Below are 22,744 nucleotides of genomic sequence, written 5' to 3' on the forward strand. Positions count from 1 at the left end.
GAACCAACTATTATAATTCATTATCAAAACCAAAAAAATCAATATTGAAAATTATTTATTAAATAATATTAATATTATATATAGATCACTAAATGTTAACTTATTTTTAGGCCAATAGGCCTTCCTTTGAATGAGTTTAGTCTTCTACCTTTTCATTTTCTGATTGACATCTAGTATATGTTTTTCTGTTTGACATCTAGCAGCAAAAGATATTTTTTTGACATCTGGCTATAGTATTTATGTTACCGATTCATTATCCCTCGCCGTGCATCACATCTCGCAAGCATGCACTGCACTTTGACTGCTTTTCCCCCTTCTTTCATGTCCTTTCAATCCCATGCTCTTCTTTGCCAGTCTGCCATTAGTTAAATCTTCTATAGCCATATATTTCATCCCCATATTCTTGCACTCTTGGCCTCAGAGTTCATCGTTTCTTTGGTCTACCAGTTGTTGTTGCTGTTCTTCTTCCCTGGCTTTTGGAAAGCACTGATTAGGATTAAATTATCATTGTTCTGTTCATTCGTTGGAAGTTTAAGACGGATTATATGCTTATAATGCTCACGGCACCATGATTAGAGTTTGACAGGTGATCACTCGGTAAGCACTTGCTGTGTAAAGCATGATTTGAGTTTGACAGGCGGTCACTCGGTAAGCACTTGCTGTGTAAATGCGCTCTTCTGCTTTTTAATATGACAACCTAAATATCTGCGTCTTACTCATTAATGGCTATCGATTATGTCAGAAATTGTGTTTAAATGGTTTTAACTTCTAGGTTTTCAAGGCTTTTAGGGTTTTCTAATGTTTTAGTGCGATTCTTAGACTGACTCTGCCGTTTTACTGTCGTTCTTTAACCCGCACATAGCCTGCAAACAAATGTGCATATACTGCATCTGGTCTTTATGATTAGTTTCTGTCGGCCTCGGCCTATTTTTCAGCTTTCTTTTCCTTGCTCATCTTCTGCAAGATAATTTCTCTGTCATTTTTGGTTTAGGATTAATTTTGCTAAAATATCGCGAATTTCTTTTACGTTTTATCTTACCAGTTTAGCAGTTGTGCCCTCCCATGCGCCTTCAAAATCTCCAAGGTGGATAGCATTTTGGAGTGATTTTTCATAAGAGAGGTCCAATTCTTCTCTCCACATCATTCCTGAGACATCTGGTAGCTTTTTTTTCCTTGAGCTTTACTGTGTTATAAAAAATCCCTATTTCTTTTCAAGTTGGGTTTTTTTGATGTTATAACTTATTTTTCAACTTGTATGGCTGTCTGGGGCTTGGCATAGTTTTTTGGCTGGTGACATGTTTACACAGCAGCTGTGTAAAGGCAAAACACTCTTCTGCTTTATATTTGTTGTAACTTGTTTTATGGTGCATCTACAGGCTGCAATAGTTAGTGCACAAAACTTCTGGAAGCAAGTCAATTATTTACACAGCAGAAACTTGAACAACACAGACGATGCCATAATGCCACTACACAACATATGCCTTGTTTCATTTGTCTTGAGGGCCAAGAGCCAGTAAGACATGTTTCCTTTCTAATTTATGGCAAAGTATACTTTAGGAACTATTGAAACTGTAGAAAAATTTGGAACTTTAAGAAGGCATTCAACAGTTAAATAAGCCACCTTTGATGCTATACATGAGCTTCCAGTGTTGGTTGGCAGTTTGACTTCTATTAATCCTTTTGACAAAAACCTTCGATGCTATTTATGAGATTCCAGTGGTGGTTGGCAGTTTGACTCTATATTATCATTCTCCAGCAAATGTGAATCAGTGATTCAGACCTTGATTCCATGTTGACCCATTTCAATTCCCAAATAAAAATGTATTACAAATCCTGGCAGCCCAAATTAACTTAGGCAGTGGTTATGAAGGTACCATGCAGTGATTGTGAATCCAACCTCCACTTCAATGACTTATCAGGAATACAAAGTGCTGGAGTTGATATTCCTTTGTGAGGTCCCAACATGAATCCTGGACTGTTTCTCTTTTTCCAAGGTAATGGTTATCAGAGTCTAATGACTATCAGGAATACAAAGTGTTGGAGTTGATATTCCCTTGAGAGGTCCCGACATGAATCCTGGACCATTTATCTTCCTCCATGGTAATGGTTATCAGAGTCAATCTTGCCTCTGCAAGTGCCACACACTACCTCCCAACTATGAGGACGCATGTGGATCGTCAACCCAACAGTAAATGTTACAGATCACAATTGTTGACAGAATGTAATCCAATTCAAAACGTGATGCAAACCCTGGGAGTGTTACACAAAACCAGAATTTTGTACAGGGTATGATCTATATAACTAAATCCTGATCACAACATAAAAATTCTGAGCTCAGTTAAGATCAGTGAAGAATCTATCAAAATATTAACTGGAAACAAATTTTGTTTTTGTTTGTGAGGATTGCCCATGAACCAGTGAGGCTCCTGTATCATTTTGCATACCATAAAAACGTTGTTTACATTCATTCTACTGTCAGAGGGCAACATGTCATGCGTGACAGATGATTCTCAAGACTCGTACTGGTATTGCAGCTAGCAGGAAGGGTTGGTCCTCGAAGGCATGGAGTGCAGTGGATAATCCCTATATATAAAATGTCCCTATATATGATGACTTTTTGTTCTGGCACTAATTGCTACTGCAGACCTGGAATGCCACCCTTTGGAATTGTGGAAAAATCTCGTTGTATGATTTAGGTTCTAGGGATTCTAGCATTTTTAAGGTTTATGTTTGTTTAACTTAATTGTTCAGTATCTCTGTTAAATATATGTTGTATTTTATTTTAAACTCTGTTTGGCCATAATATGTGTTTTTTAAGTTTGATGGACTGTGTCAGTTCTGGTGCTACTGGACTTTGCTCTAGTCTTTAAAGTGATTAATTGCTATGGAAGTAATTTCTGTATTGAATGGTCAGTGCACATGGTCCCCAATCTTATAAGTCAATATGTTTCATCTCTTAATTGACAGAAATTACCTTTGGGTATGTTTTATTGACAGATTTGGTGAGTCAGTAAATGGTACTCCAAAGCCTACCTCTCCTGGTCTAAGAGAAACAAAAATATTGGAAGAAGAAAAGAGGAAAGCGAGGGCTGAGAGGTCTATTCTTTGAAAATTCAGGAATTTATTTTGTGTCTTCAGATTCTTGAGATTATGATGCTATTTTCCTTATCTTCTGTGTGTCTAATTTATTGTCAGCTTAATTTGCTTAATAGTTTTATCCAAAATTATGATACACATTTGTTTTACTTCAGAATAATTGGAATCTGACAATGCCCAAATTATTAAACAGGTTTGGACTTACTTTGCGCTCATCTGCTGATGATGAAGCAAAGAAGAAAGCTCATTTGGCTAGATTTGGAGTGGATGTGAAATCTGCTTCCTTGGAAGATGACAAGAAAAAGGCAAGGGCTGCAAGGTAAACTCCTATTTTAATGATTGTGTCTGAAAGTATTATTTGTTTTCTTTGTATGGTATGATGAAGATCACATCTGTTTCTTGCCTTTGTGAATTTCATAAATTAAGCTTTAATTGAAATTTTATTTTATATGGAAGCATACCTGAGGGCATTTCTTGTTTAATATTTAAAAAATGATTATAAATTGTTTGTTTATCTCAGGTTTGCCTCGACATTGGATGGAAGCACTTCAGAGGTAAACAAAAAACTAAAACCAGACCTGGCAGAGACTGTGGCATCAACATGAATGGTGAGTGTAAGTTCCTTGATCTCTTAAATCCTAATTTGGTTTGATTTTTGTTGCATGATACAAAGAAACACAACTGATTACTTTATTTATGATTCAGGTTTGGGATTCTAAGGCAAAGATGTTGTCCCTGTTGCAGCACAGCACAATCAGGCAATGTTAGATACTGGATATGATAAAAAATAGGCTAGTGGGGCTACAAATTGCATTAAATTTTGGTTGAGGATTAATGCCATTTTGGTAAAATCATTAATTAGTTTTGCTTTTATGTTTTGTCTAGCTTTCTCGTTTCTGGTGTCTTTCTTCGCTACATTTTGATTTGTTGTTAGCCTTCCCATTTACCCTTTTTATAGCCTTCTCCATTAGCATTCTCGTTTAACTTCACTCTTTTCCGCCCCCTCTTAATTTAATATTTGCAATGCTTACATTTACATGGAATCTTATTTGTGTTTGATTTTTTTTTTGTTATTGTTGTGGTTGCTTAGGCTTTAACTATCCATTTTACAGGTTTAAAATTTCTCTCATCTACAAGGTCAAATTGTCTTTGGTTTTGCTTTGAATTTCTCATCTATCCACCCTCTGGACTTTCTTGAAATGCCCTAACCAGATTGGGAATGTCAATTAACAGGAAAAACTTATATGATATAAAGGATTTGAAATAGAGCACGTGAACTTCGAAATTTTTTGTTTTGCTGGTCACTTAATTTCTGTTGTGCTTCAAATTTTCTGACTAGTGCTTCTAAATTTTGCTAATTTTCACTATTGAAATCTGCTGAAATTTTATCGTCGGTTATTTCACTTTTCATCAGTTATACTCAATTTCTCCTTCTCTTATTTTTCTTTTCCTCTATATCTGTTAGGTTCCCCTACTTTTCTCCGTCTCTCTTTGTGTCATTTTTGTTTTTTCAATTTTTTCTCTTTTATTTGAAGAGTATCCAGTGCCTTCATGTTTTTGTGGTCGTTTTAACCCCAAAGCATTTCGTTGTGGCTGCTGCATTTTCTTTGCCGATGGTAGGATTTTGGGATCAGTTTAATGTTTTACTAGGCTTGCTAATAGTATTTTAGGAATGAAGCTCATTTGACCCGCATAGACATGCAGTTTTGTGTTTTACTTAAAATGACAGGGATGCAAATTCCTCATCTTATGATCTAGTTGGACGGCTTATTTGGTCAAGGGGGCCAGGCAGTCTTCGTTTTGCTTGGCAAATGACAAAATGCAATTTCCTATTTTTGACCTAGGTGAATGATTCATTTGCTCAAGGTGGCCATGTGCTGTATAGATTTATAATTGTAAATGGGCGACTTAATTGTATATGATATTTTGATAAAGCTTATGTTCATCTCGATCTGGGTTAGACTGTGATGCAGTATATTTTGCCTTTTTTTCTGAATCTTTAAAATGTGGACTAGCTGTCAACTTTGACCTGAATATAGTTGCCCAAATCTATCTCATGTATACAACATACTGTGCTGACTACGAAAAATGCAGAATTTATAGGGTTCTGTTATACAAAATAAAAACACATGTATGCTTTGGGAATTTGATTTTGTGGTAAAATTCTGATTTGAAGGTAATTTTGTTCTCTCGTTCTCTAAGAATTGGGAGATTTGTAGATCATGCATTGTGGGTGAAAAACACAGAAATTCAACGATTGAGTGAAATTGAATTATGCAACTTGCACGACGTTGTGGGGAGCTAAGTCACAGGGTTCGATGAAACCTTCAGGTTTGGAATTTGGCGAACCTGAAAAAATTCGAAATTCGTCGAGGTTCAGTGAATGTCAAAGCCGAACTTCAAACTTGAACTCAAACCCGATCCAAATCGAATTACAATTTGAACCTGAAGCTGAACTGGATCGAACCCGAACCCGATCTGAATTGAATCACAATTCAAACCTGAAGTCGAACCAGATCAAACCCACCCAAACGAAAACACAAATTTTACTTAAAATGGCAGGGATGCAAATTCCTCATCTTATGATCTAGTTGGACGGCTTATTTGGTCAAGGGGGCAGGCAGTCTTTGTTTTGTTTGGCAAATGACAAAATGCAATTTCCTATTTTTGACCTAGGTTTAGTGAATGTCAAAGCCAAACTTCAAACTTGAGCCCAAACCTGATCCAAATCGAATTACAAGTTGAACCTGACCATCTATCTTGACCATCTTTACCAGTGGGGAGCCACTGTAAGCTACAAGCTTGTGGTATTGGCCGAGTTGGTTTAAGTAGGCAAACTACAAAGTTTTCACACAATTGAGTATATTTGTTGTTGCATATTTAGTATTTAGATTTCATGTCCCCCCTTGGAGCAGGTGGCTACCCATGAACTCACTTCTTTCCAAAACAAAACAGTTGTATAGTTGTGTAAGTGCAAAAGCTTTTATTGATTGGTGCTATCCCAGAAGAAGAAATTTAGAAATGCTGATGCATATGCTTTTGTCAGATAACTCAGTGTGCTTTCTTGCATACTCATAAATATTTTTTTTAAGGTGAAGTCACCATAAGCAAGTTGATGCATCAACTTGTGGCATCTTATTAGCTAATGAACTATTTATGTCAAGGCTACAAGGGTGCTAGAAAATCATCCTTATCTATTTCCGTATGAGTGTCTCTGCCATCCTTTTTTTTATTGAACCTTGTCAAGGTATGAGCTGACATCAGTGACTAAACTGGTCTGTGGTTGCAAAAATGACTAAACTGGTTTGTGGTTGCAAAAATTCTACATTAGTATTTAGAAAAATATAAGTATTAGGCTATTTTTGGGATTTAGGTCTCAACAGTATTGCCTATTTAAGGGTGCTCATGACTGAGCAGTAAACCCCTTTTTGTTAAATAGAAGGGTCTATGCTGATGCTTCATCTCTGTAGAAACCTTGTTTGTATGGGTATACTAGTCTGGAAATGATTGCAATGAGGGGTTATCTTTACTCAATGAAGGTTCAGATGTTTCACTTCTAGCTTCCTCCTCAAGAGGCATGCATTTATGGATGGATATACATGAGTATTTTGCCAACTTGAAATGATGGAGACTAAACTTAAACAGATTTGAGATTCTTTCTTGCAATTATCTGGCACCAACATTTCTTTACTTCATCATTTTTTTCTTAATTTGGTGTTCTCACAGTAGCTGGTTGCAGTGGCTAATTTGTTCCTCTTATTATTTTTCTTGTATGCCAATTAAACAATTGTTTTATCCAATTGGTCGGTAGTGTACGTGACTCACACTTGGTCATTCAAGTGTTTTTTCCATGCAAACTGAATAGTTGTTCTGTTTATTTGAGAAGGAATAGAATAGCTTTTAAATATCCTGAGCACAAGCATTGAATAGCTTTTGAAAAATATGGTAATGTTACTGGGAAATATAATTAGTGTACCAAAACATTGAAAAGCAATCTAGGATGGAATTGCAAAAATGTTCGTTGTAGCTTTCGAAAAATATCCTAATGTTACTAGGAAATATTAGTACCAAAACATTGGAAAGCAATCTACGATGAAATTACTAGAATGGAATTGCAAAGAAGTTCGTTTCAATTAGACAACAACAGAGTTTCAGGGTGTGTGAACTTAGATAACAATGAAGTTTCAAGGTGTGTGAACTTTTATAATGAACAACATTTCTAAAAACAAGTGTGAACTTTTATAATGAATAGCATTTCTGAAAACAGCCACTGCAATCTCTATAATGTAAGAGTTTTTAAAGTTTTAAAATGTTGTTGTTGTTGTTTTTTTTTTAATTAGTAATTATGATATATACAATTGAAAATAAGTAAGCAGTAATTTTAAACAAGTGTGAATTTTTATAAAGAATAGCATTTCTAAAAACAGCCACTGCAATCTCTATAATATAAGAGTTTTTAAAGTTTTAAAATGATTTTTTTTAAATTAGTAATTATGATATATATAATTGAAAATAAGTAAGCAGTAATTTTAATTATATCAATAATGATAATATATTATAATTTTGATTTGGAGGAATTTGATGAGGACAAACTGCAATCAAGATATACATTTAAAAATACTTGTAAATAAATTTTAATTAATTAAAAAATATTAATTAATAGTATAATAATAATATAATATAATCAAATCATTTTAATTAAATTTAAATAGTGATTTAATATTAAAATGATTTAAATGGTGGTTTCTAACCTTCTCTGTTTTTAATATTTTGTTATAAATATATAAATTAGTATTTTTTAGTTTTATCCATATATGTATACAACTTATTACATATAATAAACATTCATAAAACTAAAATATCATTTTTTACAATATCTATTTAAAATTTAAAGTTGCCAATACATATGGTATATGGCATACATATTTACAAATATTATCCTTAGATCATTTTTCCAATTTAAAAAATCTATCGACCTCTCTTTGCACCTTTGGGGCAATTACTAGTATATATATTATCACCTTTTAAATTTTTTTATAAAACATAATTAAATAATATTAAACCATCTATAATTATTAGAGTACATAATGTATTTTAAAAACCATAATTGGAAAGTCCATAGCATATTTGTATTTTAACATACTACAATTTTCATTCACACCCTCTTATATATCATATTAGCATTTTATGTAAATACTCCATTTAACATTCACATTATGTTTATTTGCATTCCTATATATATTTATTCTGTTCGTGGTGTTATCATAACTATTAAACACTTAATTTTATCCAATACTAGTTTTTATTTTTTATACAAAATTTATTTTTAAATAAAGTATATTTATCGTTTCAAGCTCTTTTCATTCACACCCTCTTATATATCATATTAGCATTTTATGTAAATACTCCATTTAACATTCACATTATGTTTATTTGCATTCCTATATATATTTATTCTGTTCGTGGTGTTATCATAACTATTAAACACTTAATTTTATCCAATACTAGTTTTTATTTTTTATACAAAATTTATTTTTAAATAAAGTATATTTATCGTTTCAACCTCTTTATATATATAATGTTGAATTATTTTGATAAGTATATTTATTGTTTTACCCTCCCCTCCCCGATCGGGCCCCCAACCAGCGGCCAAGAGGCCGCATATCAATTCTCGGAATCGACCTGCGGCCGCTAGTCGGGGGCCCGAACGAGGAGGCAGGTGGTGGAGGGGGGCGAGGGGCTGGGGTGGGGGTTGGCATGGAGGGGGAAGGGAGGTGCGGCGAGGGTCGGGGATGGAGGGGGGAGGGACTGCTCGGGGATGGAGGGGGGAGGAAGGGGTATGGGGTCGGGAGGAGGGGAGGGAGCGAGAGGGAGAGGGGAAGGCCGAGGAGGGGAGCGGCCAGGGGAGAGGGGCGGTGTGAGGGGGAGAGGGGGGAGGATGGGATCGAGGGTTGGGGGGATGGTGGGGCCGGTAGGGGGGAGAAAGATTTATGTTTTTTTTTAATATATTTTTTTAATTGATTTTTTTTTTAATATGTTTTTTTAATTGGTTTTTTTTAAATACTTTTTTTTTAATATGTTTTTTTTGAATTATTTTTTAATTGGTTTTGTTTTAATATGATCTTTTTAAAAAAAAAAAAAAAAATTAATTTTTTTGTTTTATTCTTTTTTTTAATTGATTTTCTTTTAAATTGTTTTTTAAATTGGTTTTTTTTTTAAATATGTTTTTTTTCATTGATTTTTTATTTGGTTTTTTTAATATGTTTTTTTAAATCGTTTTTTTTCACTGTCTTGTTTTGTTTTTTTAATGTCTTTTTCTATATATTTTTTTTAATTTCAACTTTATTTTTATTTTTTTTAATTTGTTTTTATTTTAATTTGTTTTGAATTTTTTTAATATGCTTTGAATAAATATACATATACATATACATATATATAAAATTTTGTTTTTAATTTTTAATTTTTAACTTTTAATTTTGTTTTTAAATTTTTATACTTTTGTTTTTGATATTTTATTTTAAGTTATTTCTTTATTTTTATAATTTTAATTTTAAAAAATAATTCTTAAATTTTTGTTTTATTTTGTTTATTTAAATTATTTAATTTAAATATTTAATTTATTTATTTTTAATAATTTTATTTTATTTTTTTTCAATGAGGTTTATATTTTTGTTTGTTTTTTTAACTTAAAAGGAAATGTTTTTAGATTTTTTGTGGTTTAATTTATTTTTCTTTAAATTATATATACGTTTTTTTTTTTTAAACATTGTTTTTTTTTTTCCATTAATTTTTTATTCAATTATTTTTGTTTTTATGAGTAAATTTTTTTTTTTTTTTTGGTCATGTTTATTTATTTATTTTTTTATGTTTTATTACTAACATGTTTTATGTTTTATTTATTTTTATTCTTATGTTTTTTATTTTTTGTTAGGTTTTTTTTTAATTTTTTTATTATATTTTTATGTTTTATTAATAACATGTTTTTATTTTTGTCATGCTTTATGTTTTTTTTTACATTTTTATATGTTTTTTATTTTGTTTTGTTTTGTTTTTTTTTTTTTTTTTTTGTATTTGATTTTTTTGGTCATATTCTTCTATTTTTACTTTTATGTTTTATTACTAATATGAAAATCACCAACATTTTAAAAAAATTATCCATACTTAATTCATTAGAAATTTTAAAGTGTAAAACTAAGCCTTTTAAACAAAAGGGTCGATGCTCATCAACACTTTTCAAAATCACGATGAAAATCATTAACAAAAAAATTTGTTCACACTCGATACATAAAAAAATTTAAAGTGTCAAAAGTAAGCCCTCTAAAAAAATGTGTTGATGTTGCATCAACACTTTTCAAAATCAGCATGAAAATCACTAACATTGAAAAAAAATGTTCATACTTGATACGTAAGAAAATTTAAAGTGCCAAAAATATGCTTAAAAAAAATCTATTCTGGCAGCACCATTTTTCAAAATCGGGTGATTTTTTTCTACCTCAAAAAATGGTACCAGTGCATTTTTTCATTTGATCGGTAACTATGTTATATGAGCTAAAGGGTAGAATTGTCTTTTTATAGTAGCAATGAAATCAGACCAAGTAATAGAGATCTTAACATGTTTTTTGATCTCATCTTGAGACCTTGCTACCCACCATATAAGTGTTGCACCCTCCATTCTCAATGAAGCCAACTGAATTTTGATATCATCCTCTTGAAGGTTATGAATTCTACAATACACCTCCAACTAATGAATCTAATTATCTAGCTTCTTTGCATTAACTTCACCATTGTAAATAGGTAACTCGAATTTACCATCAAGCTTCAGAAAAGGTGATTTACCAATTCCTTTCGAGGAATGATGATGAGTATGAGTAACAGTGGTATTTGTGGAAGAGTGTGAAGATGCTTTTGAAGAAGAAGATGAAGAAGATGATGGAGATGGTGGAGGTTTGCCTCCATTCCCATTACCTCATTTTCCATTACCTCCTCCTGAAGAACCTTCTCCATTGGGAGGCTTGGAGCTTTCTCCTTGCAATTTATTGTTCCTCTCTTCATAGAAGACCTTAATCATCTCTGTCATATCAAAGAAATCCTTTCTGAAGGTCTTTTCATCTTCTGTCATAATAGGTTCCCCTTCACGAGACATGGTCTCTAAAGACTCAACTACAACTTGAGGTTGTATTGGTGTTGGAATCTCAATTGCAACTTGAGGATGTACTGGTGTAGAAGACTTTGGCAACCTTTCTCTTCTTCCACTTGACCCAACTTCAGGGCTTTCAACTAGCTTTCCTTCACCTTTTTTGAGCTTTAACCTTGTAAGCATGACATAAACTTGCAAACAATTAAATCCTTCTTTCACTAACCAAATCTAGTAAGAAAAACCAGAGCTATCACACCAACTTGATTTCAATTGGAACAAATTAGTAATGTTGTGCCAATTCCCCATTCAAAAATAAACCCAAGATGCTTATCATTTGCTTTTTCAAGTGCTTAAGGATTCAAAAAAATTTCATAATTAACAGATTCCCATGAGAGTTTCTTATGTAAATATTATAAACAGTTTAACATAAAAAAACATATGCTGAACAACAACAATATAACAACAAATAACATCAAAATATAACACACAATAAGCACATGATAAAGGAGTTCACTCCTCCTAGGCTACATCTCCTTGGTCCAGCTTCCAATGGCTTAGGCCTCTCTATTATGCTCAAATTACATCAAAAGTGTGTTTATAATACTCAGATGCCTCTGAAACCTATCTCAATGAGTTAAAAATACTCAGTAATGGCTATTTAGCCTCTTTTTGTATCTAATTTGGATAAGAACTGAAGAAGTTATGACTTCTCCCAGTTCCTCCATTAATTGTTCCATAAATTGCTCTAAAACCGACAAAAAATTGTTGGGTTGTGTTATATTCTTTCCATGACTATCCCAGTAGTTTAACCGGGGGGTTAGAGAGGGGGCGGAGCCTCCGCTTCGTTGCACCGGGCGCAACGGAGTGGTAGCCCCCTTCTACAAGGTTCAGACCAACGCCCCAGGATTTTTTTTTTTGACCCTATATTAGGTGGGCAGACCTACCTATGGTTTTGTGCATGGATTTTGCATATGGTTTTGGGCGCGATGGTTTTCGATCCATGGTATCTGTAGATCTGGTCAAGAGAACTATGGTTATGTTCTAATCTAGGGTTAATGGATTGGGGTTTATGGATGCTTCAACATGTATATATATGTATTGTAACATTGAAAGAAACATAATGAAAAATCAATCTAGTAGTCTCGGTTTGGGATCCAGGGGAAGATCTCTGTGTATATTTGTTTTGTGTGTTATGCTCTCACCATTGTTTGTTTTCTATTTTTAGAATTCGTATGTAGGTAATTTCTGTATGGGGTTAAAACCTACATTTGGTGTCAGAGTTGTTTTGACTTCAAGGGGACGCCTTTACTGTTGAAGGGTTTTTCTCGAGCCTGTAGTAGACCCTATTCAGTAGGAGATCTACGAGATTGATTCTTGTGGCGAAATAAGATAATGAGCAGTGGAAATATAAAGATCTAGAAATTTAATGGTCAGAGTTTTGAGTTGTAGAAACTCAAGATGGAGGATCTGTTGGTGGATAAATATCAGTGGATCATAGTAGATCCGAGTACTAAACCAACGGCAATGTCCAATGAACACTAGAAGAAGTTGGATCAGAAGGAAAAAAGCATAATACGAATGTGTGTCTCAGATTCAGTGTTGTTGAGTGTGTCAGGGGAAGCTACACCGAAGGCTTTATGAGACAAGTTAGGGACTTTGTACCAATCTAAGTCTTCGGTGAATAAATTGTTCCTACGAAAAAACTGTATAACCCAAGGATGAAAGATGGAGACTCGGTGACAAAGAATTTGAACGCATTTAATACTATGGTAAGCCAGCTATTATATATTGATATTAAAATTTTAGATGAAGATAAGTGCGTCAGTTTGTTGTGTTATCTACCAGATTCATGGGATAGTTTGGTTGTTGCAATAGGTAGTAATGCAACTTCCTTGTAGTTTGATAAAATAGTCTCATTCTTGCTGACGGAGGAGATGAGATGGAAAAATATGGAGAGCCAGAATGGTAATGCCTGGTCTATACAAGGACGGTCCCATAACAGAAACAAAAATAAGTCCTCGAGTGGGAGATCTAAATCTAGAGGGAGATCTAAATATCCAGGAAAACATGTAAATGTGTGCTGGAAATGCGAAAAGGAAGGGCATTACAAAAGGGACTGTAAATCTAAATCTCTTGAGAAAGGAAAGGGATATGATGATTCTCCTCCTCTAAAGGCAAAAACCACCTTAGATGAAGGTGGGGATGTGTACATGGCTTCTTCTTCAAGTACACAAGTAGATCATGAGGCATGGTTGATTGACTCAGGTGCATCTTTTCATTTCACTCCCCATAGAGAGTGGTTCTACGAGTATGAGAAATATGATGGTGGTGATGTCTTCTCAAGGGATGACAAGGAGGCTAGAATCGTTGGTCATGAAAAATTCAAGTTGAAGTTGCAAGGTGGAAGGATTATAACACTTCCGGGTGTTTTGCATATTCCTTCATTAGCTAGAAATATGATTTCTGTAAGCACGCTGGATGATGCAGGTGTAAAAACAGTGTTCAAGAAAGATACCTACAAGATGGTTCGAGGAGCACTGGTATCGATGCGGGGAGGTCGGATTGGAACTCTGTACAAGCTACAAGTTAGCACCATTATTGATGGGTGCAACAATTCTATGGTTCCTGAAAGTGGAGCAGAAAATCTAGTGGTCTCTAGAGAAAAGACCATTTTGTAGCATCAAAGGCTTGGACATATTGGAGAGAAGGGCCTTCGAATGCTTCATGGTAAAGGTATGGTAGAAGGTATGTCTAATAGCTCTCTGGATTTTGATTTCTGTGAAAATTGTATATGGGAAGCAGAATCGGGCGAGTTTCCCCTCTAGTGGTAAGAGGGTGAAACATATATTAGATCTTGTGCACAGTGATGTGTTTGGACTTGTGAAGGTTCCATCACTAGGTAAGTCTGTGTACTATGTATCATTTATAGATGACTTCTCAAGGAATACATGGATATATTTCCTCAAGAAGAAATTTGAAGTCTCTGTCAGGTTTAAAGAATTTAAGGCTTTGATGGAAAAGCAGACAATGAAGAAGATAATGGTGGAGAGTTTTGCAAAAAGGAATTTGAAGATTTCTGTAAGAAGTGTAATATAGCATGGAAGAAGACTACTCCATACACACTTGATCAAAATGGAGTTGCAGAAAGAATGAATAAGACGTTTATGGAAAGGGTAAGAAGCATGCTCAGTGCTGTCGAGTTAGGACAGGAATTCTGGGCAGAGGCGTTGGAGACTGTATGTTACCTGGTCAACAAATCACCTTCATCAGCGTTGGAGGATAAGACTCCACAAGAGGCATGGACTGGCAAGAAACCTTCTCTTTCACATCTAAGAGTATTTGGATGTGATGCATATGTACATGTTTCAAATGAGAAAAGAACAAAGTTGGATAGTAAATCTGAAAAGTGCATCTTTATTGGGTATAAGGATGGTTTAAAAGGTTATAAGCTTTTGAAACCAGTAACAAGGAAGGTTGTGTACAGTCAAGATGTGGTGTTTAGAGAGGTGAAAGATGTAATTACACATGAATTCCTACCAAAGGAACCTGAGAAGATAGAGTTTGAGCTAACGGAGGAAGAATCAGATGTTCGGTAAACTTGACTCAGGATAGAGTCAAAGTTGACGAGGTTAAACAGTGATGGTTTTGGGGCACATGGTATTGTGCACCCATAGTATTCTACCCATGGTATTATATGTAATGGAGCTTATAAAAGGCTGGAAGGACTTCATTGTAATCTAAGCCCTGGAGGTGAGTGGTGAAGACTCACTTGGTCGGATTGGCCAGGGTTTTGGCCAAGGATAATGAAATTTCATTATGGTTGGGTTTTTCCCCAGATTTGGGGTTTTTCCGGATAAACATTTGTGTTTATGTGTTTATGGTTGTTGTTGTTTATTTTCTTATATATATTCCTCTCGGTAATTATTTATGTTATGCAGTAAATTTCTTAACAATTGGTATCGGAGCCAAATATTGGCTTCAAAGGGATTCTTTGATGCCAGGGGTTTATAGTGCCTGATGAGATCAATGTAGCATTTTTACAGATATGGGTCTGAAAATAATGGTGGTACACTCGTACGCGAAAGAACCTCGAGGAGAATGCACGAAATATAGTGTCGTAACTGCCAGGGATTGCAGTGCATTTGCGATATTTACCGGTTTGGAACATGTTGACGAATTGTTCGGGATTCATGCGGCTTCAAAAATTGTTCATTTTCTGCTACGTGAGACCACTAGTGCTGGAATCTACAAGGTTCTCGTTGGGCTCACAGTTGGAGCGGTTTTATAAAATCTTTTGAGCAAATCAAATTGAGAGAGGAAGGATCAGAATTGCTGCAGTAATAAACAAGAAAAAAAAATTAATGAAGTCAAAATTATGGCATGTAAATGGGCATACTACTGTAAGACTTGGTAAGGCATGTGTACCCCTCGGTGATCACCGTTAAAGTCTGGGTTAGACCTAGGTGATAGGGGGAATGTCGAGTTAACAATACCCCGGGTAAAAACTCTGAAGGGGGTAAGAGCTAGAGTGAGCGGGATTGTCTCACTTAGCAAGTTTGGCTGCAGTTAGTCAAGGAACCCTAACTCAAGTTTAAGGGGGGAATTGTTAGGTAAACTTGACTCGAGATAGAGTCAAAGTTGACTAGGTTAAACAGTGATGGTTTTGGGGCACATGGTATTGTGCACCCATAGTATTCTACCCATGGTATTATATGTAATGGAGCTTATAAAAGGCTGGAAGGACTTCATTGTAATGTAAGCCCTGGAGGTGAGTGGTGAAGGCTCACTTGGTCGGATTGGCTAGGGTTTTGGCCAAGGATAATGAAATTTCATTATGGTTGGGTTTTCCTCAGATTTGAGGTTTTCCCGGATAAACATTTGTGTTTATGTGTTTATGGTTGTTGCTAGTTATTTTCTTATATATATTCCTCTCGGTAATTATTTATGTTATGCAGTAAATTTCTTGACATCAGACTCTACAGTAGAAGAGGAATCAGAAGATGAAGAGCCACAAACTCTAGTTGTGAGAAGATCAATTCGAGAAAGAAGGTAGCCAGAAAGATATAGTCCATCTGCTTTCTGTTCAGACTTTTCTTTATCTATTACTGATGATGATCCCAGAACTATGAAGGAAGCAATAGATTCATAGGATGGAAAACTCTAGAAAGACGACATGGTTGATAAAATGGCATCTTTACACAAAAATAAGGCTTGGGATCTGGTGGAGTTGTCGGTTGGAAGGAAACCCATTGGCAAAAAATGGGTGTTCAAGAAGAAGATGAATGCAGAAGGAAAGGTGGAGAAATAAAAAGCCCGTTGGTAGCAAAAGGTTATTCCAAGGTGCTGGGAATTGATTTTGGTGATATTTTTTCTCCTGTTGCCAAGGTAGCTTCTATTAGATTACTTTTATTTGTTGTTGCTACTTTTGATTTTGAGGTAGAATAGATGGATGTGAAGAAAACATTTCTTCACGGGGATCCGGAAGAACGAATCTACATGAAGCAACCTGAAGGCTTTGTGGTGAAGGGTAAGAAAGAGATGGTATGCAAGTTAAAAAAGTCTGTGTATGGGTTAAAATAGTCACCAAGGATGTGGTATCAGAAACTTGATACATTTATATGGGGACTTGGGTTCATGAGAAGCAAAGTAGATCACTCCGTGTATTTTAAATTAATTGGTGATAGTGTTATTTATCAAGTCTTGCATGTGGATGATACACTGTTTTTTGGAAATGAAAAAGAAATTATCTAGGATTTGAAGACCCAATTATCCTCCAAATTCAACATGAAAGATCTTGGTGCTGCAAACTATATTTTGGGCATGGAAACGAAATGAGATCGGGAAAAGAGGAAGCTATGGTTAAACTAGAGGAAGTATGTTGAGACAATACTGCAAAGGTTTAATATGCAGGATAGTAAACCGATGAACGTTTCTATTCCTGTAGGTATAAAGTTATCTACTGAAAAGTGTCCCAAAACACAAGAGGACGAAGAGGACATGTTCTGTGTTCCATATGCAAGTGCAATCGGTAGCCTGATGTATGTGATGGTCTATACTAGACCAGAAATTGCACATGCAGTAGGAGTATTGAGCAGGTTTATGTCAAAACTAGGGAAGGAGCATTGGACTACAATGAAGTGGGTTTTCAAGTATTTGCATGGCACTAGTGTTATGGTTTGTGCTACCAAGGAAGGACCAATATTGGATAGATTTTTTGACGTCCATGGCTTTGTTGATGCAGACTGGGCTGGATATCTAGATCAGATAAGATTTACAAGTGGGTATTTGTTTAATCTATTTAGAGGCGTAGTTAGCTGGATGAGTAAGAGACAATCTATAGTGGCACTGTCAACTATAGAGGTAGAATACATGGTAGCCACTCATGCAAGAAAGGAAGTCATTTGATTGCAGAGATTGTGTTCAAGTATGGGGTTAGTATAGCGAGCTATAAGGATAAACTGTGATAGCCAAAGTGCAATTTTCTTGACAAAGAACCCTGCTTATCATTCAAAGACAAAGCACATTGATATTCAGTATCACTTCAAGAGGGATATGGTAGAAGACAAAAAGTTGTTGCTCATAAAGGTGGACAATTAGAAGAATACTTTAGATGCATTGACAAGTTATGTGAGCACTGAGAAGTTCTCTTGGTGTAGAGAAACAATGGGCATTGCAGGGCTGGATCAATGACTAAGATCTCCTGTAGCCCCCTGTGGAAAGAAAACAATAAGTGGGAGAATGTTGGGTTGTGTTATATTCTTTTCACGACTAGCCCCAGTAGTTTAACTAGGGGGTTAGAGGGGAGGCTGAGCCTCCCCTTCGTTGCGCGGGGTAGTAGTCCCCCTCTACAGGGTCTAGGGCAATGCCCCAGGAAATTTTTTTCTTTGGACCCTGTATTAGGTGGGCAGACCTACCTATGGTTTTGTGCATGGATTTCACACATGGTTTTGGGTGCGATGGTTTTCGGTCCATGGTCTTTTGTAGATCCAATCAAGGTAACTATGATTATGTTCTTATCCAGGGTTAATGGGTTGGAGTTTATGGATGCTTCGGTATGTATATATATGTATTGTAACATTGAAAGGAACATAATGAAAAATCAATCTGGTAGTTCCGGTTTTGGGACCGAGGGGAAAATCTCTGTGTATATTTGTTTTATGTGTTATTCTCTCACCATTGTTTATTTTCTGTTTTTAGAATTTGTATGCAGGTAATTTTTGTACGGGGTTAAAACCTACAAAAACTACATTTCTGCTCCAAAATTGGCTAAGGAAGCGAAAATTTCGCAGCACCACAGGCCATATCCTATCAGCCGTATCGTAATCACATTCAGCTAAGCTGTGGGATCTTAACATTGCAAAATTTTGCGATGTGGGGTTATGGACCCGACAGGATATTAAACGGAAGTTATAAAACTCCTTCGTCCAGAATCCTCTTGCTCCTTGCAATTGGTAGTTCAACAACGAAGGTTTTGTTACATGGAAACTCTACGATTGCGGACCTGTTGGGACTTTAAACTGCAGCATAAACATTCATCGTGCCCGAGGTCTATTGCCTTCAGAACTCACCAGCGTCGGGGTTGATTCCTGTTACCAATGCGATTGCGATATGCGATCGCATCGCATCACAACCCCAACCTTGCCCGAAGCTGATTTGTAACCCGAACCTCCTACTACTATGATATGCGATTTGCGAGGGCCAATGGTGGGCTACCACTTGGCACCTCCTCATTCGTTGAAGACCTTTCCAAATCACCCCAATTCTGCCATGTAGGCATGTCAAACTTGAGCTTTGACTTGCTCTAACTTTTTCATACGAAATCGGATTTGAGTGTCGTTCACACCATTAGAATTCGAATGACAAGATTTTGGGCATGGAAATTAAATGAGATCGGGAAAAGAGGAAGCTCTCGTTAAACCAGAGGATGTATGTCGAGACAATACTGTAGAGATTTAATATGCAGGATAGTAAATCGATGAAGGTTCCTATTCCTGTAGGTGTAAAGTTATCTGTTGAAAAGTGTCCCAAAACACAAGAGGAGGAAGAGGACATGTCCTGTGTTCCATATGCAACTGCAGTCAGTAACCTGATGTATGCAATGGTATCTACTAGACCATACATTGTACATGCAGTAGGAGTATTGAGCAGGTTTATGTCAAAACTAGGGAAGGAACATTGGACAACAGTGAAGCGATTTTTCAAGTATTTGCGTGGCACTAGTGATTATGGTTTGTGATACCAAGGAAGACCAAGATTGGACATATTTTTGGACATCTATGGCTTTTTTAATACAAACTAGGTTGCAGATCTAGATCAGAGAAGATATACAAGTGGGTATTTGTTTAACTTATTTGAAGGTGCAGTGAGCTGGATGAGTAAGAGACAATCTGTAGTGGCACTGTCAACTAAAGAGGCAGAATACATGGCAGCCACTCATGTAAGAAAGGAAGTCGTTTGGTTGCAGATATTGTGTTCAAGTATGGGGTTAGTACAACACGTTATAAGGATAGACTGTGATAGCCAAAATGCAATTTTCTTGGCAAAGAACCCTGCTTATCATTCAAAGACAAAGCACATTGATCTTTAGTATCACTACGTGAGGGATATGGTAGAAGACAAAAAGGTGTTTCTAGTAAAGGTGGACACTTTGAAGAATACTGCAGATGCATTGACAAATTATGTGAGCACTGAGAAGTTCTCTTAGTGTAAAGAAAAAATGGGCGTTGCAGGGGTGGATCAGTGACTAAGCTCTCCTATGGCTCCCTTGGAAAGAAAACAACAAGTGAGAGAATGTTGGGTTGTGTTATATTCTTTCCACGACTAGCCCCAGTAGTTTAGGTGGGGGGCTAGAGGGGGGGCAAAGAACCCCTTTCACTACGCGGGGCAGTAGTCCCACTCTACGGGGTCCACAGGGGCTTCAATGGGGGAGAAATACCATACCACGTGGGTTCATATTGGGGGATATATATTGAGGAAAAAATGACATAATATATTGGGGGATATATAAGGGGTAAAGGGTTTTTAGATTAACAGGTGTAAAAAATGGAGCTCAAAGTTAACGAAAAAATATGAAGGGGTATAAAAAATGTTAATCAAAAAATGGATACCTACAATATCTAGTGAAATTATGGGTTTTTAAATTAGGAAGGTGTATTGGGTTTGTATTGGTAGGGGGTTAAATAATGTGATTTTTTGAGGTATTTTTCGATATGTAGTCAAATTAGGGGTATTGTTTAGTATGCCACAAATGCACATGATACGTCAGAGGTTCATTGATTGAAGCCCCCATGACAGGGTCTAAGGCTGCGCCCCGAGAATTTTGTTCTTTGGACCCTATATTAGGTGCACGGACCTACCTATGGTTTTGCACATGGATTTCACACAGTGTTTTAGGCGCGATCATTTTCAGTGCATGGTATTTTGTAGATCCGGTCAAGGGAACTATGGTTATGTTATAATCCATGGTTAATGGATTGGGATTTATGGATTTTTTGGCATGTATATACATGTATTGTAACATTGAAAGGAACATAATGAAAAATCAATCTAGTAGTTTCGATTTTTGGACCCAGGGGAAAATCTCAGTGCATATTTGTTTTATGTGTTATGCTCTCGCCATTGTTTATTTTTTGTTTTTAGAATTCATATGCAAGTAATTTTTGTATGGGGTTAGAACCTACAAAAACTACATTTCTGCTCCAAAATTCGCTAAGGAAGCAAAAATTTCATAGCACGGCAGGCCATATCCTGTCGGTCGTATTGCAATCACAATCAGCTAAGTTGTGGGATCTTAAAACTACAAAATGTTGCAATGCGGGGTTACAGACTCGACAAAATATTAAACTGGAACTTATAAAACTCATGCGTGCAGAATCCTTCCGCTCATTGCAATTGGTAGTTCAACGACGAAAGTTTTGTTACACGGAAACACTGCGATTGCGTACCCACTGGGACTTTAAATTGCGACATAAAAATTCATTGCACTCGGGTTCTATCACCTTGAGAACTCATCCGCATCAGGGCTGATTCCTGTTGCCAATATGATTATGGTATGCAATCACATCGCATCGCAACCCCAACCTTGCCGGGAGCTGATTTGTAACCCGAACCTCCTACCGCTACAATATGCGATTTGTGAGGGCCAATGGTGGGCTGCCACTTGGAACCTCCTCATTCGTTGAAGACCTCGCCACATCACCCTAATTATGCCATGTAGGCAAGTCAAACTTGAGCTTTGACTTTCTCTAACTTTTGCATACGAACTCAAATTTTAGTGTCGTTCACACTGTTGGATTCAAAATGACGCGATTTTAGGCATATGAATTAAATGAGATAGGGAAAAGAGGAAGCTCTAGTTAAACCAGAGGAAGTATGTCAAGAAAATGCTGCAGAGGTTTAATATACAAGATAGTAAACTGGTGAAGGTTCCTATTCCTGTAGGTGTAAAGTTGTCTGTTGAAAAGTGTCCCAAAACACAAGAGGAGGAAGAGGACATGTCCCATGTTCCATATGCAAGTGTAGTTGGTAGACTGATGTATGCGATGGTCTGTACTAGACCAAACATTGCACATGAAGTAGGAGTATTGAGCAGGTTTATGTCAAAACCAGGGAAGGAGCATTGGACAAGAGTGAAGCGGGTTTTAAGTTATTTGTGTGGCACTAATGATTATGGTTTGTGCTACAAAGGAAGACCAATATTGGATAGATTTTTGGACATCCATGGCTTTGTTGATGCACACTGGGCTAGAGATCTGGATCAAAGAAGATCTATAAGTGGGTATTTGTTTAACCTATTCGGAGGTGCAATCAGCTGGATGAGTAAGAGACAATATGTAGTGGCATTGTCAACTACAAAGGCAGAATACATGGCAGCCACTCATGCAAGAAAGGAAGTCGTTTGGTTGCAGATATTGTGTTCAAGTATGGGGTTAGTACAGCGAGCTATAAGGATAGACTTTGATAGCCAAAGTGCAATTTTCTTTGCAAAGAACCCTGCTTATCATTAAAAGACAAAGCACATTGATGTTCAATATCACTTCGTGAGGGACATGGTAGAAGAAAAAAAGGTGTTGCTAGTAAAGGTGGACACTATGAAGAATACTACAGATGCATTGACAAATTATGTGAGCACTGAGAAGTTCTGTTAGTGTAGAGAAACAATGGGGGTTGCAGGGTTGGATCAATGACTAATCTCTCTTGTGGCCCCCTGTGGAAAGAAAAAAAAGTGGGAGAATGTTGGGTTGTGTTATATTCTTTCCACGACTAGCCCCAGTAGTTTAATTGGGGGTCTAGAGGGGGGGTGGAGCCCCCCTTCATTGCATGGGGCAGTAGTCCCCCTCTACGGGGTCCAGGGTAGCGTCCTGGGAATTTTTTTTATTTGGACCTATATTAGGTGGTCGGACCTACCTATGATTTTGTGCATGGATTTCACACATGGTTTTGGGCGCGATGGTTTTCAGTCCATGGTATTTTGTAGATTCGGTCAAGGGAACTACGATTATGTTCTAATCT

At 36.2% G+C, this 22,744-nt stretch overlaps 1 protein-coding gene across 8 annotated transcripts in view; it reads left to right on the forward strand.

The window, feature by feature from the left end:
• Nucleotides 1-465: 465 nt before the first annotated feature.
• LOC149218763 (uncharacterized) overlaps nucleotides 466-22,744 on the forward strand; it is a 50,488-nt gene continuing 28,209 nt past the window's right edge. The window contains exons 1-5 of one of the 8 annotated variants that reach the window (XM_089382468.1): nucleotides 466-1,513; nucleotides 2,998-3,096; nucleotides 3,290-3,415; nucleotides 3,617-3,710; nucleotides 3,802-4,113. In XM_089382468.1, the coding sequence (XP_089238594.1) occupies nucleotides 1,296-1,513; nucleotides 2,998-3,096; nucleotides 3,290-3,415; nucleotides 3,617-3,701 (528 nt within the window). In that variant the 5' untranslated portion in view covers nucleotides 466-1,295 and the 3' untranslated portion in view covers nucleotides 3,702-3,710; nucleotides 3,802-4,113. Of the gene's footprint in view, nucleotides 1,514-2,997; nucleotides 3,097-3,289; nucleotides 3,416-3,616; nucleotides 3,711-3,801; nucleotides 4,114-22,744 lie in introns of those variants that run through there. The other 7 variants (XM_089382467.1, XM_089382464.1, XM_089382465.1 and 4 more) reach the window with 7 other exon arrangements.

The sequence above is a fragment of the Pinus tabuliformis genome, chromosome Q (genome assembly GCF_031772625.1).
Source record: "Pinus tabuliformis cultivar Carrire ecotype Pingquan chromosome Q, CPIR1, whole genome shotgun sequence".
In the NCBI taxonomy this organism is placed as follows: Eukaryota; Viridiplantae; Streptophyta; class Pinopsida; order Pinales; family Pinaceae; genus Pinus; species Pinus tabuliformis.